Genomic DNA, 19,915 nt, shown 5'->3' with positions numbered 1-19,915 from the left:
TGCTCCAAGAAGACATGTATTGTATTGGAGGGTGCGAGTGGTTATTTACACAGCTACAAACAATATCAAATCAACAAATCGTAATCATAAACTTATATAATTCACCAAAAGCACAAACTTTAACATTGATACAAGCTATAGAAACAATGCCAAACATCATACCACAACCCACAACAACATACATTGTCGGGGACTTCAACATGAAGTATGGCTCCAACAAAAAAAAACGACAACACTCCAAGAAATGATGCAATCCTACAAAATTGTACAACTTATTACAACCACTACAACAACAAATGGGACCAAATATGGACAAATTGTGCCGACACAACAACTGAGCACGACACAAACTACGTATATTGGTCTGACCATTCTTTGCCTAATACAAAACTACCCAAAAACTTCCAATGACCACAAATAAGTCTCACACCGAAAACATTCCAAGGGTCGGCCCAGTGAAGTACCTTCACCTTGTTTTCTTAATACTACGCCAAACCAAGCGGAACTCCAAAAGGAAATGCTCGAGATTTGGCTCAGCATGAGCATACCATCCTTGCTGGGAGAAGGGAAATCCATCAATCATATGTCAACCATACGAAAACTACCTTAGCTTACCAGTGAACTAAAGTATTAGATTTTCATTTTTTTTGCTCGTGCGGGAACAAAATGCGAGCGTTAGCAGGAGGCAGAGATCAGCAGTCTCATACATCTGAGGCTACCGCAACGAAACTGTGCAGCCCTATCGTCTTTCAGGTGCGTGTCGCACGTTTATATCGTCCACACTCTGAGTGGTTGTCAGGTCAGCTGCACAGGCAATCAAGCCTTAACTCTTCAATGGCTTTCCCCGAGGATAGTGGAGCGGTGGTGGCAGAATGTTCGCGTCCAGGTGCTTCCGTCTTTTAGTGTGTTTTGCAATCCTAAGCTTTTTCCTAAATGCTCACTGAAAGATTTTCTTAGTCGAGGGACCCGTCTGACCCTTGGATAGCTTCTTTAACTAAAAAGCATTGGTCTCATTATGCTCCGCATGATAGTAGAGTTGGTAAGATTGTCTTCGTCTTTACATGGGTAATTTAGTTGTAACAATAAATTTTTACTGATTGAGGAAAGCTTTTATCTTGGCGACACCCACTTCTGGCAATTCGTTGTGGCTATGCTTCGCAGGTAGGTCAGGGGCTGAACGCTTATGGAAGATGTACTTTACAGATCCCTCCCAGTGGTGGGACAACCGAAAAGGCAAAGTAAGGGTGCGAGGAGCCTGAACTGAAAGATTTGCATAAGTTAAGTTGTAGATAGGCTAGTCTGACGGTCTATTGTGAATCTTAACAACAGATAATTCCAAGGTCTCCAGATTTCAAGCATAAGGTTACAAAGGAGTTGCTGTGGATAGAGGACTGTTACAATCCACTTTTGGTTAAAGACATGCTCGAGGAAAGGGCCAGAACATCCACTGGTCAGGCCCAAGACCGTGGCTTTGTTGAGGAGTGTGGCAAGGCTGAAATAAAGGTGAATGGATCCGGAGCACAAGTACTGCGTCAGAAGAGTGGCTGGGAAACACACAGCTTAGAGGAGGCACTCACGTCTATGGAACGGATGCCCCAGCTGCCTTCAGTTGAAAACCTTACATGTATTTTGCAGAAGTGCAGAACAAAGAAAAACCTAGCTTATGCCAAGCGCTTATATGCCTACATTTGCAGTAGTGGGCTGGAGGATCATAGATCTCTTGGGAACTACCTTGTCCCAATGTTGGTCCAAGTTGGAAGCATGTGTGATGCTGAGCAGGTTTTTAACAAGCTGGTTGATCCGAATGTCTATTCTTGGACTTCTCTAATTCTCGGCTGTATTGAATGTGGGGAATCACAACGTGCCCTCTACCTCTATGAGAAAATGCAAGAGGTTTCTGTATATCCTAGCAAGTATACATTCGTGGCAGTATTGAAGGCTTGTGCTAGGCTGAAAGATGCTAAACAAGGCCAAGAAATACATGTTGTGATTGCCAGACAGGGGCTTGAAACAGATCTTTTTGTTGGCAGCACCTTGGTTGATTTGTATGCCAAGTGTGGCTCGCTCGCAGAAGCACGGGAAGCCTTTGACAAGTTGCCAGTTCGAGATGTTGTATCGTGGACGGCGCTAATTGCAGGATATGCTGAGCATGGGCTTGGTGAGGAAGCGCTGGAATATTTTGAACAGATGCAACTGGAGGGTCTCTGCCCAAATGTTATCACCTTTGTTTGCAGCTTGAAAGCTTGTGGGAGCATAGGAGCCATAAACAAGGGCCGAGAAATACATGCTGAGATTGCCAAAAATGGCTATGAAAGAGATCATTTTGTTGGCAGCACCTTGGTGGCTATGTATGCAAAGTGTGGTGCGCTTGCGGAAACACAGGAAGTGTTTGACAAGCTGCCTGTTCGTGATGCAGTCTCGTGGACTTGTCTAATTGCAGGATATGCTAAGCATGGGCTCAGTGAAGAAGCACTAAACTTTTTCGAACAGATGCAACTGGAGGGTCTCCCTCCAGATGCTGTCACATTCAGTTGCAGCTTGAAAGCTTGTGGCAGCTTGGGATCCATAGAAAAGGGTCGAGAGATACATACAGAGATAGCCAGGAAGTTGCTGGAAAGAAATCTTTTAGTTGGCAGCACCTTGGTGGATATGTATGCCAAATGTGGCTCGCTTGCAGAAGCACGGGAAACGTTTGATAGGCTGCCAGTTCGAAATGAGGTCTCGTGGAATGCACTAATCACAGGATATGCCACACGTGGGTTTGGTGAGGAAGCACTGTACTGTTTTGAACAGATGCAACTGGCGGGTCTTTCGCCAGATGCATTCACATTCGTTTGCAGTTTGAAAGCCTGTGCCAGCATAGGAGCCATAGACAAGGGCCTGAAAATACATGTTGAGATAGCCAGAAAGGGGCTGGAAAGAGATCTTTTTGTTGGCAGCACCTTGGCAGTTATGTATGTCAAATGTGGCTTGTTTGCAGAAGCATGGGAAGTGTTTGACAAGCTGCCATCTCGAGACGTTGTCTCATGGAATGCTCTAATTGACGGACATGTCGAGCAGGGGCTTGGTGAGGAAGCACTGAACTGTTTTGAACAGATGCAGTTGGAGGGCATCTCTTCTAATGCTGTCACATTTGTTTGCAGCGTGAAAGCTTGTGGCAGCGTAGGAACCATAGACAAGGGCCAAGAAATACATGCTGAAATTGCCAGAAAGGGGTTGGAAAGGGATGTTTTTGTTGGCAGCAGCTTGGTGTATATGTATGTCCAATGTGGCGCAACTGCAGAAGCGCGGGAAGTGTTTGACAAGCTGCCAGTTCGCGATGTAGTCTTGTGGACTGCACTAATTACAGGATATGCCAAGCAGGGCCTTGGTGAGGAAGCCCTGAATTGTTTTGAACAGATGCAACTGGAGGGTCTCTCTCCAGATTCTGTTACATTTGGTTGCAGCTTGAAAGCTTGTGGTACCATAGGTGCCATAGAGAAGGGACAAGGAATACATGCTGAGATAGCCAGAAAGGGGCTGGAAAGAGAGATTTTGATTGGCAACACTTTGGTGGATATGTATGCCAAATGTGGCTCACTTGCAGAAGCACGGGAAGCACTTGACAAGCTCCCTGTTCGAGATGTGGTCTCATGGAATGCACTGATCACAGGATGTGCCGAGCAGGGCCTTGGTCAGGAAGCACTAAACTGTTTTGAACAGATGGAACGGGAGGGTCTCTTGCCAGATGCTGTCACATTTGTGTGCAGCTTGAAAGCTTGTGGCAGCATAGGAGCCATAGACAAGGGCCGAGAAATACACACTGAGATTGCCTGTAAGGCACTGGAAAGAGATATTTTTGTTGGCAACACTCTGGTGGATTTGTATGCCCAATGTGGCTCCCCTGCAGAGGCACGGGAAGCTTTTGACAAACTGCCATTTCGAAACATAGTTTCATGGACTGCGCTAATTGCAGGATATGCCCAGCTAGGAGAAAGTGAAACTGTTTTCCATATGCTTGAGAGAATGAGACAAGAAGGGATAAAGCCAGACGGGGTCACATTCTCTATTGTTCTTACTGTTTGTAGTCACACGGGTCTAGTGGATAAGGGCAAGAAGTACTTTGAGGCCATGAGCAAAGACTATAACATCACTTCAACTATAGAGCACCAGACTAGCATGGTGGATCTCCTTGGCCGTACAGGCCAATTAGATGAGGCAGTAGCGATAGTGAAGAAGATGCCCTTACATCCTAATCTTATGTTGTGGCATACGGTATTAGGTGCTTGTCGAAAGTGGGGTAATGTGGAGCTTGGAAGATTGGCCTTTGAACATGCGGTGCAATTGGATGAAAAGGATTCTGCAGCATATGTTTTGATGTCTAACATATATTCCAGATGTGTTTGCATGCAGGAGGATGAGAAGGTGGAGTCAATGAGCCTGGAACGGTAAGCATGGAAAAATTCAGGACAGCATTATTGGACTGATACTGGTGGGATTGTGCATTCGGTTTTGGTGGCGGATACAAGACATTCCCAAAGCAACATATTTATGCAATGTTCGAAGTGTTGGAATGGTCACCTCCCCATCTGTAAGCCTCCATGTGAGGAGAGCGTGGGGGAGGGAGACCTAGGGCAGAAGATGCCCAGAGAAGAGAGAGAGGGGGGGCTGCCACATGGGCAGCACATAGGCTGTCATGTGGGCAGCCAGCTAAGGGAACACACCTGTAGTCAAGGTGGCTGCAACAGATGGCGCCAACAACAGGAGCAGATGGCGAGGCATTCAGCATCAGGATCTGGCCTGGAAGAGGTGAATCCGGAACAGCAGACATGGCGGGGTGTCCCAAGTAAAAGGTGTGATGATGTCAGCAATAGTACGGACGTGTACAGGAAGGAAATGGTGCTGCAGCATGGCGGGGGTCTGTGGGCAGGTGTACAGCCTGCAATAGGGTCTCCAGCAGCAGCAAATGGGGCTGCTAGTTGGCAGTGGCATGCCTTATATAGGGCTGGGCCCTTGCCTTAATTGGAGGGCCAAAGGCCCTAGAAGTTTGGGTCAAAGGGACCCGGTTTTAGAGCCCTTAAAGGGCTGGACCAGCAGCAGACTGGTCGGCCAGTATGAGGCAGGCTGGTCGGTTTTTCCAGCCCCCTTGGGGGGCCTATAAAAGGAGGTGCCTCCGGCCTCATTTCATATCCAGCAGTGAGCAATCCAGGAGGCAGAAAGGAGCTGCAGGAAGCCACACTCTGGGCCTATATCCAGGAGGTGAGAGGGTGCTTGAAGGGCTGCAGACTTAGCCAGGAAGGGCTGGACCTTGGCTGTCTTCTAGGGCAGCAAGGTGCTGAGATCATCATCACTTGCAGCAGCAGTAACCAGCAGATTCGAGCAGCCAAGGAACCCTCTCTTGGGCCTATATATCAGGAGGTGAAGAAGGTGACAAGGAGCCGCAGACTGAGAGCTGGGAGAGCTGCCCACCTAGGCTGGTGCAAAGACAGCAAGGTGGAAGGGATCTGGACAGAAAGTCTACAGAAGCTCTAGGTGGAGCACGCGGGCTCGAGTCTAGAGATAGCCAGTAGATAGGAGAAGGACCTTGTGGTAAGATCAGAGGACCACATCATTGGTGGGACTCTGGATCTATTTCTTTTGTATTGTGTCCATAGTTTTGGACGGAAATATATATTTTGGTGGTTTCTCTATTTGGCTGGTTCATTGTCTATTGATGAGTTTGCACATCTATTGTATGCACATAAGTAAAGAAGTGTGTGATTCCACACCTACGCCACACTGTGTGAGCTCTTGGGCATTACTATAAGTCTTCGGTTGTGCGTACCCTCTGTTGGGTCATTTCTAACACGAAGACCTTTCCTTCAAAATGATAAAGGAAGGGTATGTCCCTGGGACATTCTGAAACCTTAAAGGTAATTCTCTTCAATACAAATTCATCACTTAATCAATTGGAGAAGAACACAATCACACCACGAAAACGATAGCAGATTGGGTACAATCTTCCCCCCTTAGATGAGTGGCTCATGCTTTCTCATCTAGAGTATTTATGATATTTCATAAAAGCACCAAGGAGCCAGAATTATCCCTCTCTTCCAAAATGAGGGATTTGCTTTACATAGCCATCTTAGGGCCCAAAATGAATTATGTCTACTACAAAACATATTGCTCAAACTTGCAATAATAAAGTAAATACAAAATTGGCCCATAGCCATATATAATGCGTTGTGCGACACCTCGATCGGTACCCTTGCACTAACTCCAATCCTCGCTATGAGTTCCATCACCTGTACTCAAGCTGTCAATTACATTAGTTATTAACAATCGATTGGACGAATTAGCGAATCAACTGATCTTAACATAACCGCGCTCAAAGCACAATAATCAAGCATAACACCAATAACACTAGCGACATCAGTATTAACATGGAATTACCCATAATACTGATCATCTAGCATGGCAAAACATAAGCTAGTCAGGTGTCCCTAATTAACCACACAAAGTATCAACTAGGACCCCTGTCGCATCTGGTGCGCTGCTATGGAGTACTTTGCCATAGTCACACTCAACTAAAATAATAATGTCCAAAGCAAGATATACCAGAAATATAATTTTCGTAACATCCCTCTTTGCTTGAATGGCAATTGACCTAAATTGCGTGTTTGATTATAGGAACTAATGAGGTCTGGAAAAGTTTGAAAGAACCGCTCAGGCGTCCACTGAGCATCATCTCTTGGATGATTCTTAAATTTGAGCAAGTATTTAGTATAGACATTTTCTTTTCGGGTCGAGGTCTGTTGATGATTAATAATGCATTCGGGTTCTAGAATTTCTTCATCAACAATCAATAGAGCCTCTTCACATACAGGATGAATAAGTAAAGGTCCTTTGAAGAGCTCTAAGAGGCTGATATGAAAGGCATTATGTATTTTTTCGTTATCAGGTAGTTCAAGCCTATAAGCTAGATCATTGATTTTTTGAATCACCTTGAATGGTCCATAAAAATGTGGGGACATCTTGATTACTGGCCATTTCTCAACACTCTTCAATCTTCTCTTCTCAATCTGAAGAAGTACATAATCACCTTCTTTAAAAAGCATGTGTTTTTGTTTCTTATTAGCTTGGTTTGTGTACTTCTCTTGAGCGATTGCAATGGCTTCTCGCACCTCTTTGAGAATATTTTGATAGTCATGGGTAAATGGATTTGTTATCTCCACTCTATGGGTCAATCGTGTGATAGGAATAAGTAAAATCTTTCCATAGATAATCTCAAAGGGCGCTCTTCCAGTTGCAGAATGAGGAGTATTATTATAAGCAAACTGTAAGAGATGAAGATATTTGTCCCAAGTCTTTGGTTAACTTCTCGCATAAGCTCTTATTATATCTAGAATAGTACTATTTGTAACTTCAGTTTTGTCCATTCAATTTTGGATGAAGAGCTGATGAGAAATCTAACTTAGTGCCTCGATTATGAAATAAAGCAATCTAGAAATTACTGCAAAACTTTGAATCTCGATCAGACACTATAATCTTTGGCAAGCCATGATGAACAAAGATATGCTTGATGAATAAATGTGCAGCTTGTTGAGCTGTTAAAGTCTTCTTGCATGGGATGGAATAAGCTTGCTTACTAAATCGATCTACTATAGCCCAGATCATACCATTTTGATTCGCTGTAGTAGGAAAACTTGTTATGAAATCCATAGATATTTGTTTCCAAGGTTGCGTAGGAATAGGCAAAGGCATCAATAATCCTGGGGTCTTTCCTTTGTAACTCTTGATCTTTTGGCAAGTGATGCATTCGGCTACAAACTTAGCCACATCTTTTCTTATAGTAGGCCAATGAAATTCCCTCGCTATCACTTGTAAAGTGGCAGTCACTCCCCTATGTCCCATATATGGTGGTTGGTGCATTTCCTCCATTACAATTTGTCTTAAGGGTCGAGTGATGCATAATTTCTTTTGATAAAAGAGGTATCCATCATTGCATGAATAGTCTAACCTAGGATTCCAATTATTATTCTATAATTTGTTCCATATATTGAAAAAGTATGGATCCTTTTGATAGAAATTCTTCATACCTTCGAAAGGTTGGGTCTCTACAATAGTGATGTAATTAATACTTGGCTTTCTGTAAAGAGCATCAGCAACTACATTTTCTTTTCCAGGTTGATACTGAATCATGGGCTGAAAACTTTGTATAAATGATGCCCACTTGATGTGCCTATCGGATATTAGTGTTCGAGTCAACAAATGCTTGATACTTTGCTGATTGATTTTGATAAGAAACTTCGCTCCCATCAAATAATGTTTCCATATTCGTAGGACATGCACAACAACGGTTAATTCTTTATCATATGTACTATAATTGCATTTCGCTGGTTTTAATTTTCGGCTCTCATATGCTATTGGATGTCCATCTTGCATAAGTACGGCTCCAATTCCATATCCATTAGCATTGGTTACAACTACAAAGAATGATCTAGAGAAATCGGGTAGTTGCAACACATGAGCTTATGTGAGAGCTTCTTTCAAAGCTATAAAAGATTTATCTTGACGCTTGGTCCATAAGAAATGTTTAGCTTTTCTAAGAAGGTAGACGTCAATGGATGTGCAATGTATGCGAAATTCTTGACGAACTTTTTATAAAAGCTACACAATCCCAAGAATGATCTTAATTCATGTATATCTCGGGGCTTAGGCCATGTGACTATGCACTCAATCTTCTTTAGATCTACTCGAATTCCATCGGCGGATACAATGTGACCCAGATACTCTATTTGATCTTGAAAGAAACTACTCTTTTCAGGATATATGTACAATTGATTTTCTTTCAAGAGTGAAAAGACTAGCTTCAGATGTTCCTTATGCTCCTCAATGTCTTTGCTAAACACTAGAATATCATCAAAAAATACTACCACACAATCTTGGTGTTTAAGAAAGATTCGGTTCATCATTCTACTAAAAGTAGTTGGAGCATTAGTTAGCCCAAAAGGCATAACTAGGAACTCATAGTTTCCCGTTTGAGTTCTAAAAGCAGTCTTGTATATATCCTCTTCTACCATATGAACTTGATGATAGCATCTTACTGAAGACCTTGGCCCCTTTCAATTTGTCCAAAAGATCATCAATCCTAGGGATTGGATATTTGTTCTTCACTGTGATTTTGTTTAGTGCACGATAGTCTATGCACATTCGATAGGTTCCATTTTTCTTTTTGACTAATAAGACATTTGCTCCATAAGGAGAACTGTTGGGTCTTATCAATCCTCTCTCTATCAGTTCCTCCACTTGCTTTTGAATTTCCTTTTACTCTAGCTGGTTGACTCTATACAGAGCTTTGCAAGGTGGAGTATTACTCTGTAGGATTTCTATCCTATGATCTTCAGGTCGAGAACATGGTAGTCTAGGCGGTAAATCCTCTAAGGAATAATCAAAAAATTGAGAAAGAAACTTTTGGTGTGTAGGCTTAGTGTTTGGCTGAGTAGTCGTTACCGTATTCACCAAAATTAGATATGTCTTCTCACGTTTTCTAATTTCTCTTTTGGCTTATGTGTGGTATAGTAAAGGACTGATCTCAGGTTTCATTGAGCTTTTCAGACATATTTCTTTTCTGTCCTCAATCCACATCTGATGTGAATCGTAATCTATCTTAGGATTATATTGATGCCTCCATGGCATTCCTAAGATGATGTTCACTCCTTGTAGGGGTGTTCCTAGACTTTCAAGATTTTGGTCGCCTTTTACTATGCGTAATGATGTTCCACCAAAGTGCAGCACTCTCCACTAAATGATTTGCAACACATTTAATCTTATCTTTTTCAGAGAATTTCTCCCTTGAAAAATAATCATCTAGTTGACTGATCTAGGACAAGACAGTGCGTGCTTCTTTCTTTCCATCGAAATTTTGAAATGAGAAAGCTTTTCTACTTATCTTACTCTCCTTCCTCGAATTATATGCTCTTACTGTGGCTTTGACTATCCTGATAATAGGATAATCGTCGGAATCATTGTCGGATGACTCATCGTCAGATGAATGCCTCTTCCTTTTCTTACCATTGATTTTCTTTTCCAATCTCTCCCTATGCTCACACTCATCGGCCAACTGTGCCTAAAGTGTGTCTAACTGCTCTTGGAGTGAGTGTGGGTGATTGTGGCTGATGCGCTATGATAACGCGATAAATACAAATAAAGTAGAGTGGAGGGAAATAAGGATAATAAGTGTATGAGAATTAAACGGATGAAAGAAAAATGTGATTTATATGTATGGTAAGAAAATAGATGGCAGAAGATACTAAGTGTATGAAATATATAAAGCAAAAGAAATCACTTATCTCGCTCTTTGATCGCAGGTTAAAAAGAATAAAGTGGGAGATATGTGATCGATGATGTCGCTCGTAGTTGTCTTTATGCTCGATCTATCTCCAATTAATTGCACGGTGATTTCATGGTTCCCAATTGCCTTCTTGATTCAAGTGTCTTCAGATTTTGCTTTGCTCTCTCTCTTTTTTTTAATGCCTTTACTGGTTGGTGGAGTGGCCTCTCACTTTTGTGTTGCAGATTGCCAAGAAGAAGGCTTCTTTTTCTGAACTTTAGAGCTCTCTCTTTTTTCTTCGTTTTTTATTTTAAAATAAATTCTTTAGAGGGCCTTTGAACCTTGGGGTCCCTTGCTTTGTAAGAAGTCAAAGGAAACTTTGGCTTGAAAACGCTAAAGCTTGCAGGAACAACGTCACCAATTTCGAGGGGGGGGGAACTGATTGCAAGTACTCTCTGAGATGCTGGTCAACCGCTCCTGATGGCAGTGCGGTCAATGGAGTGAGGGTTGCACAGCGTGCTACGTGGGCACATAGAGATGCAACAAAAAAGTGTGCATCGCGAGGGGTAGAATCGACTCCCAAAGTTTCAACGAGGGCTGCCAAAGTAATAGAGGCTCTGATAGCCTTTGAGGCAACATGATTGCATTGTGCACGGACAAAGATTGCTAGTAGTTATAAGTATCAGACTCTCTCCTCTGCAGACGGGCTCGTGCAGAGGGAGTCTCCCAAATCTAGAGGCGGTTGCACTTCAATGCAAGGGCAGGTCTACAAACAAGCACGCAGATTTTTTTCAAAAGTGCATAATCTGTTGGTGGGCGCACGGAGGCTTGGAGGCCATTTTTCGAAGCGGCTGTTAGTCTTGCAAACAAGGATTGGCTTTGGCGAACCAACGTTCGCGACGGCCACTCCAAGGCTAGGACCCTAGGTAGAGAGGAGTTAATAAAGGCACGATCGATGAGGCTTTGTTGGCCTCTAAAATACACGCGCGACCAATCTTCCTTTCAAATTCTTTTCCCATGATTCATGAGGTCTGATTCTACACACATCCTCTTGAATCCTCCACAAAACTTCTCTTTCCAAGGTGTCTTTTTTTTTTTTTTTTGAATCCAGACGAGGGAGCTTCAGACTTTCTTTTCTTTTCTTCCTTTACAAGAGCGCCACCAAAGCTTTGATACCACTGAAACCTTAAAGGTAATTCTCTTCAACACAAATTCACCACTTAATCAATTAGAGAAGAAGAAGACAATCACACCACAAAAATGATAGCAGACTGGATACAATCTCCCTCCCTTAGATGAGTGGCTCACGCTTCCTCATCTAGAGTATTTATGATATTTCATAAAAGCACCAAGGAGCCAAAATTATCCCTCTCTTCCAAAATGAGGGATTGACTTTACATAGCCATCTTAGTGCCAAAAAATGAATTATGTCCACTACAAAATATATTGCTCAAACTTGCAATAATGAAGAAAATACAGAATTGGCCCATGGCCATCAATAATGCGCTATGAGACACCTCGATCGGTACCCTCGCACACTCCAATCCTCGCTATGAGTTCCATCACATGTACTCAAGCTGCCAATTACATTAGTTATTAACAATCGATTGAACGAATCACCGAATCAACCGATCCCAACATAACGGCGCTCAAAGCACAATAATCAAGCACAACACCAATAACACTAGCGACATCAGTATTAACATGGAATGACCCACAATACCGACCATCTAGCGTGGCAAAACACAAGCTAGTCAGGCATCCCCAACTAACCACACAAAGTATCCACTAGGACCGTGGCCGCGTTTGGTGCACTCCTATGGAGTACTTTGCCATAGTCACATGACTAAAATAATAATGTCCAAAGCAAAATATACCAAAAATATAATTTCTGTAACACATCCATTGATGCAAAGAAAGACTGGTACATACAACCAAGGTGTTGATACTCAGCAACCAGGAGGACATGCCATGGTGGAGCTGGCAAGGACAGGATGTGGCCAAGGTGGCAGTAGATACGAGATCACATAAGCAGTTTGTTAACAGGTGGAGTGGAGCAAGTGGTGGGTCGAACAAGGACTTGGGGTGGCAAATGGCCTAGAAACAAATTGCCTCCACGATATAAGGCACAGTACCAACGAAGTAGGGGTTGGTGCTCATGATGGAGCAGACGCTCACGACTGACAGATGAGTAGCCGGACAAAGAATGCAAAAAGACCACAGACCGACTTTCCTAAGAAGTCGCAAGGTCAAAATAGGTGGGTCATATCGCTTGATAGTGGCCGTCGGACCCACAGTCAAGGTCTGTAGCCGTTGTTGGGGATGATAAAATTTGGAAACGCATGGATGAGTGTGTAAAAGCCTGAGGCGATGGTCCAGGAAGGTATAAAAGGGTCTTCTTCCACATGCATTGGTTTTTGGTTTGCATGTAGAGCTCTGTTTCATCTTCTGCGCATGTATTTTGCACCACTATATTTAGGAACACACATAGATCCCACCCGCATCTTTCTCTCTCTCCCTCCCCTTAGTAAACGTGACACTTGTCCACGAATCGAGAACAAGGGGTGAGTGAAAAATCTCAATTAACAATATCTAGATTTTGGGTCAATCTGATCTTGCCCAATGCCAACTCTTGCCTTGGCGAAGGCGCTCTCCTCGCCATGTTGCATACCTTTGTCTGTGCTCACAATTGTCTCAAACATCTCCCAAGATTTCTAGTATTCGGCTGATGGCTTGTGTGAGCTCTTCTGTCCAAATGCCTATAGACACGGAATTGTAGAGAAGTTGCAAGTCTACTCTTAGAACTTATAGCACCCACTTGTAGTAATGAATCACTCCAAGCACTTGTCTCATAACTCGTTTCTTACAAGCATGAATTGTGCTCTCAATGAATGTGGTCTCTAGCTATGGCTTCTAACAATCATTCCACTTGATATTCGACTCTTTTATAGCAGGTCTCACTCTGATCGCAAATTGCCCTCGCTCCTTGGTTGAACAGCACTCGAGTGCCCAATGTGCTTGCAAGATGCTCTCTCTTGCAATCCGAACCGTGTACAGGACAGTGAAGGAAAATCGAGCACCCTAGCTATGGGTTGTTGTGATGAGGAAAGATTTGTGCGAAGACATGTGAATGAGCAAGCAAATAGAACACAGAGAGAGAGAGAGAGAGAGAGAGAGAGAGAGAGAGAGAGAGAGAGAGAGAGAGAGAGAGAGTAATAGGCAAAAATAGCCCTATATTAGTGAAGGTGGGGCTCGTAGCCCATTTACAAACCGCCATACCTGCGTGGTGTTGTGCAACAACAAAGTACATAAGACTCTATGGACACTATGGCTTCACTCTCGTCCTAGGTGACAAGGGAAGCACTCTGTATAATCCTTGGAACATTTTTTTCGATCTTCAATAATTACAAAGGAGAATGGTTAAAGTTTATGGTATCACATTTGAAGAGTGCCAAGGTCATCTCATATTTATTATAAAGCTATATGAGTGTGAAATTATCAAGGAGGAAAGGATTTAAAGAGTGACCATCACTCTAATGAATAGAGCTCTTGATTTATCAATTACAAAAGCAAACTTAAAGCACTTTAGTGTACAATAAAAAAGGCACATTTGGTTGCTAGGCTCATTTGAGGTAAGCAAAGACTTGAATTTCAAATGTTTTTCCATAAGTATCATGTATTTGATGCCTGATTCTTGAACAAGGATGCTTTTATCATGTATTTGATGCCTGATTCTTAAACAAGGATGCTTTTATCAAAGATAATGTACTATATTATTATAATTCAGTGTCAAAATTTTCCATACCTTTGCTCCCTTTATTAGAAATTTTCTTTCAAAAATTGGAAAAATATTATTGAGCATTAAATTTTTTTTCTCAAACACTAAAGAAATACTAAAAGGTACCACTTTTTATCATTTCATAGGGCACAATCAAAGAATACATGAACTAGCTAGCTTTATGATGCTATAAAGTACACAAAGCATAAAATTATTCAAGGAAAATGAATATCTTCAAATTTTATTACAAAATATTTTTCAAAATTCTAGTCAATACTCCAAAAGAGTTAATTATAACCTTTTCTTTTACAACTAAGTTTTAGCACTATATCATATGGAAAACTACTAATATCAATCTTAAGCTAAGATCTAAGTTATCATCCAATTTGATATGAATTTCATCTTCAAGTAACCTAGAGTACTAAAACACCTTTCATCCTCAATTAAGCTAAGAATAAAAGTCTAACATAAATTTGCAAGCTTGAATTGCTCTAAAAAGTTATCTTGTATTGTTTTTTCATGAGCATGCTGCTGAGGAAATCATAAATTATGTCAAAAGACTCCATACACTTCAATGATATGAATGGACTTTCATAAGCATTTTGTCAAGGGAATCTAGACTATGTCAAAGACTAGAGTGCTCCTGAGACTAGATTGCAAAAATATACTTCAATGAGATGAACTGATTTTCACAAGCATTCTATTAGGAAAATTAAATACAATGTCAAAAGGTTGGACCACTAATGAGGCTAGATTGTACAAATACACTTCAATGAGATGAAGTGGTTTTCACAAGCATTCTACCAAGGAAACTACAGACCATCTCAAAAGATTAGTGTCCTCTTGAAGCTAGATTATTCAAATGTACTTTCACGAGTTGAATTGGTTCTCATGAGCAACCTACAAGGGGAACTACAAGCCATGTTAAAAGATTGGAGTTCTCCTAAGTCTAGATTGCAAAAATATACTTCAATGAGATGTTTTAAAAAAAATGAGCATTCTATTAGTGGAATTGTAAACCATGTCAAAAGGCTGGAGTGATCCTAAGGATAGATTGCACAAATACATTACAATGAGAAGAATTAATTTTCACAAGCATTTTTCTAGGGGAATCATAGACATGTCAAAAGACTGGAGTGGTCTTGAGGCTAGATTGCACAAATACATTTTATTGAGATGAATTTATTTTGCAAGCATTCTGCTAAGGTAATTGCATACCATGTCAAAAGACTAGAGTGCTCTTGAGGCTAGATTGCACAAATATATTTTTATGAGATGAATTAATTTAATGAGGAATTATGCCAAGGAAATCACACATGTTGGAGTGCTATTGATACTGAGATTGCACAATTACACTCAATGAGATAAACTGACTTTTAGAAGCATTCTACCAAGGGGAATTAAAGACCAGATAAAAAAAGTGAGTTCTCCTGAGGCTAGATTGCACAAATACACCCTAATGAGATGAATACATATATATTATATAAAAAAAACAAAGAAGAAGATGGACATTTCTTCAAAGTGACCTCAAGAAACAACTCCACATTCAACCTCAAAAGTTGATGAATTGAACTTATAGGCACGACACAGATTACTATTTGTATGGACAACAATACCACTAGTATTTCCTTCTTTAAGGCAACTAACTTGGCAACTAATAAGAGCACCCTGATCAACATATACGGCTAGGGAAGTATATTCATATGGATTGCTATGCAAGCCAACGTAGTAGACTAGAATAAGCCCTTGTCATGCCAAAATGGTGTTAGTGTATGACTAGGTATCTTGCAAGAAGATTCCCTAATGTTGAGAGTGATTGAAGGTGTGGGAGATGAGAAAAAGAGACCATAAGTCCAAGGTCTTTACACAAATGTACACTACTCTATAATGAAAGAATGATATACAATAATGAGATCTTAAGGCCAATTATAATGGCTTCACAAGACTTTATAGTTCCTCTCAAAGATCATAACAAATCCCCTCTCACCACCGTCTCTAATTTTTGACCCTCATAATATTTTATAACTTCAAGAAGAAGAAAATGAGACACTTTCTTACAATGTGTTATTATTAGAAAATGTTTCTTTCATATTGTCTAATATTGACACACCCATAGATATTCTTCCCACAATCTTTCATGTGTTTATAATCCCTCCTAACTATATTCTAGGTCTCCCCTAGTGAAATAAATACCTTTGTTGATTCCTATTTTTATTTGAATTTTAAAGTTACAATCTCGTTCTTACAAGTTACCAATCCATACCAGCATCATTTCCTACATTCTTATTCAAGACAACAACTCAATGATAATTGAAGGAAGATTGAAGGAATTGTAACAAAAATTCTAAAAGAAGTATCATGCCTTTTTTAATCTTGTTAGATTCCATATCATCAAGAGTTGTGCTAAGTTTTTTGCATGTAGCAAGTCTCAAAGTAGTTATAAGTTTAGTTAACCACTTGAGTGCTCCAAGGGAGCATGGTATTTTTGGAGAGATAGCACTCCCTATCAGGATTGTCTTATTGTATCTACTTTCCAAAGGAATAAGAAATTACCTACAAGGTGGAGTAAAAGGAAATTACCTATAAGGTGGGGTCAGGACCCCAACAAGTGCATATGACTATCTTTAATTTTTGCCTTTTTGATTATTGTTATTTTAGTTTACAAGATGATTAAATTTTCTTTACAAATCCAAAGCACTTAAGGTAATTATTGAACCTATCTAACCATTGTTTTTTTTGGATGGTGGTAGGTAAGTGGACCTCGACCGTGGAGTATTGGACACCTGAAAGATTCACTTTTGATTTTGTACTTGCAAGCTTTACGTACTATTGGAATATAATACAGTGATCACTTGTTATATGCTTTTAAGAGCTTCGAGTGCCATGTTCTTGGGGTATTTTTGTCTACACACACACACACACACACACACACACACACACACATTTCCCATTCTTTTTTAATTTTTACATTTACACACACACACACACAGAGTTATGGATAAATTTAACCAAACTAAAAGGCATAAATATGTGTGTGTGCTTGTATGTGTGGCAATAGAATAATAAAATATGGTGTGCATAAGGCCCAGGGTTGAGGTGGCAGGGCATGACCATGTGCCACCCTTCCATGTAAGAGGACCCATAAGGTGTGTTGTACATAATCCATGGTAGTAATAATATAAACTGATAAGGTGGCATGGCTCCTCCATGCACCACCCCTCGACCTAGGCGGTCCCACACCTGCATTTACTGAGATATGGCCTAAGGACCCATGGGAGAAGTAATATAAAATAGGTGGAGATGGATATTATATTGGATTTTTCCCTCCATGTAGGATAGGCCCATGTGGGGGGGGGTGTAGAAAGTCCAAGAATGCAAGTTAAATAATGGGAAAGTAGGATAAGGTGGCAAGATTCCTTATGCCAACCCTCCACTTGCCCTCCTACATGTTTGAATGTACTATAAAATTGGGAAGAGACCAAGGGAGTATCTTAGACTTGGGATATGGGGGTTGATGTATGTGGAAAAATGAGGCAAAGGGTTGTCGCACACAATTGAGAGTGCGTAACTACCTAGCCCACATGGGACACTCTTCCACACACACCATGCATGTGGGAGGATGCATTTATTAGGAGAGACCCCCTCTCTTGGCTATAAAAGGAGGGGACTATTCCTTGATGGAACACGCTCATTCTTGTAAAGCCACCTAGCTAGTACTTTGATTTCCCCCCCCCCATTTTCCAATAAAGCATGACTCTCTTCGCTTGATGTCTCCATCTCTACATTCCACCTCCCATCATGTACATGCTCCTCTTCCCCCTCTTCCTTCCCCCTTGTGCCATAGTCCCCCTCTTCATTCCCACCCCTCTTAATCCTTTTCCCCACCTATGTTAACGCTTCTTCCCTCACGTTCCCTTTTCCTCCATGGCCCTCGAGCATCGCCATGCCTAGCATCTAGCCTCATACATTGAATTCTTTTCTAGTTAATAGAACTGGTGTGGCTGCTAGGATCAAAATCTCCATGGCTAGTGGTGGAAAATTTGTTACTCCTACGACTTGGTGTAGATCTGTAGCACCTTCCATCTGCGGTTCTTTGCTTCTGTGCCTCCAATCTGTGTATCTTCTGCTCGTAGTTCTCCGTCTCTGCGGCTGCAAAACTTCTCAGTTTCTGTGCCTTTAGCCTGCGGTTCCTGCGCATCTTCTGGATTTCTGTGCAGTGCCACGCATCTACTGGTCAACCACACCTATAAAATCACTCAGCAGCTACAACACCCGCACCTATAAAAGTGCCACGCATCTACAACACCCGCACACCCCCTGGTTGCAGCTAGCGCATCGTGTATAGATCATGAATCACAACTGTTTTCTGGGTTCCTACATCTTTTGGTGCATCTGCATGTCACGAATAGATCGCAACTGTTTTCCTGGATTCCTGCATCTTCTGGCACACCTGTGCATCGCCGATAGACTTTTTGGGCTCCTGCAAAAGATCTCGTGCCCATATCCTCTTCCTCTTCTTCTTCTCTCTCTTCTCCTCTCCTCTCCTCTCCTCTCCTTTTATTAAGGAGTGGGAATTGAACCCAAGACCTTCCCATTCACAAAAGGAAGACTTACCAATGGGCCAACAAATAGGAAGTGATGGAAGTGTAATGATATTTCTTATATGGTGAAATCTCATGAATTGTAACTCTCTAACCATAGGGAGCTTCCTCTTGTTGTAAAAATCAAAAGTACTTCATTTCATGTGGTCTATTCATATCTGATACTAGATCGTAGATTCTGAACTTTTTCAAGTTCACTACTTGGATGCACGCCACACGAGGAGGGTGGATATTTATGTCATTCCTCGATGAGTTCAAGGATTTGGTGCTTGATCCTCCGCTCATTATGGCTACCAATCGGCGAGATCTCTTTCTTGATCTTCATGTCGATCTTCAACAACTGATTGTACAATGCATTGTTCGAGGAGATGACGGGTGGGATGATACACTGTGGATGATTCAAGGTGAAGAATTAGTGATACACTGGGAGGACTTTGATTTCAATTCTACTCATTGTGCAGTGATCGAGCTACTTGTTGCATCGAAGGTAATTAAAAGGGTGACATTCTTTGAAGGGTGGGATGATCCCCAAACTTGGGGGGAGATTTGGCGCATCTGCTTATTAATTCCTATGGATAAGCTCATCTTGAATGATTTCTTCTTGATCTCACTACAAAGGTTTCTAAGGCTCAGCTATGGTTGGTAATGTTTCGACCAAGGAATCCCTTTGTACCTAATCAACCTTTTGTGCCTCATTTTGAGCTTCAAGTTGTAATTCTTTTTGGTCTAAAGATAAACTATCAACAAAGGATTGCAAGTTTATTTGGTGTTGAACATCTTGCTCAAGTATTAAATTCTCCCCACCCTCTCCTTCTACCTATCTTGGACTACCGAGAAACTTGGGATGTCTGGATTTTAGTCTCGGTGTGATGACATCTTGGCTCCTCCAATTTGATGGCACATACAAACCTTCGACCAAGGCTACTGGTGCGGGTGTGAAGCTCACTTCACTAAGGGGTGAGGTGTATTGTTACAGCAAGTCTACACCAGCAAGTACTTGCAAGTAAGCTGAGTACTCGGCACTCATTTTTGGGCTACAAAAGGCACAAGAACGTCGCATCAAGCAACTTGAGGTGGAAGGAGATTCCTAGCTTGTGTGTGAACAAGTTAGTGGAAGGTGGAAGGTGCGAAGCAAAGGCTTGGTTCCATGACATCAACAAGCATTGGAACTTTGCCAACAATTTGAAGAGGTAAAAATTCAGCATAGGAGCTCAAAATATAGTTGCTAATTTCTTGGCACGTGAA

General features: G+C 41.5%; 1 protein-coding gene across 1 annotated transcript; it reads left to right on the top strand.

The window, feature by feature from the left end:
• Positions 1 to 459: 459 nt before the first annotated feature.
• LOC147887188 (pentatricopeptide repeat-containing protein At3g09040, mitochondrial-like) lies at positions 460 to 5,631 on the top strand. Its single transcript, XM_087394552.1, has 3 exons — positions 460 to 886; positions 1,162 to 1,238; positions 1,330 to 5,631. Exons 1-3 carry the CDS (start codon positions 667 to 669, stop codon positions 4,429 to 4,431), a joined length of 3,399 nt encoding a protein of 1,132 aa, XP_087250678.1. The 5' UTR covers positions 460 to 666; the 3' UTR covers positions 4,432 to 5,631.
• The last annotated feature ends 14,284 nt before the right edge of the window (positions 5,632 to 19,915 follow it).

The sequence above is a fragment of the Dipteris shenzhenensis genome, chromosome 23 (genome assembly GCF_047967505.1).
Source record: "Dipteris shenzhenensis isolate YYH24624 ecotype China chromosome 23, Dip_SZ_1.0, whole genome shotgun sequence".
Lineage (NCBI taxonomy): Eukaryota > Viridiplantae > Streptophyta > Polypodiopsida > Gleicheniales > Dipteridaceae > Dipteris > Dipteris shenzhenensis.
Note: the sequence above shows the minus strand (reverse complement) of the source record. Positions and strands in the feature narration are given on the sequence as shown.

Coding starts and splice junctions, on each gene's coding strand:
- LOC147887188 (XM_087394552.1), top strand. CDS start 667: ATGCGAGCGTTAGCAGGAGGCAGAGATCAGCAGTCTCATACATCTGAG. Junction 887..1,161: donor GGCAGAATGTTCGCGTCCAG/GTGCTTCCGTCT, acceptor TATGCTTCGCAG/GTAGGTCAGGGGCTGAACGC. Junction 1,239..1,329: donor GGGACAACCGAAAAGGCAAA/GTAAGGGTGCGA, acceptor TCTTAACAACAG/ATAATTCCAAGGTCTCCAGA.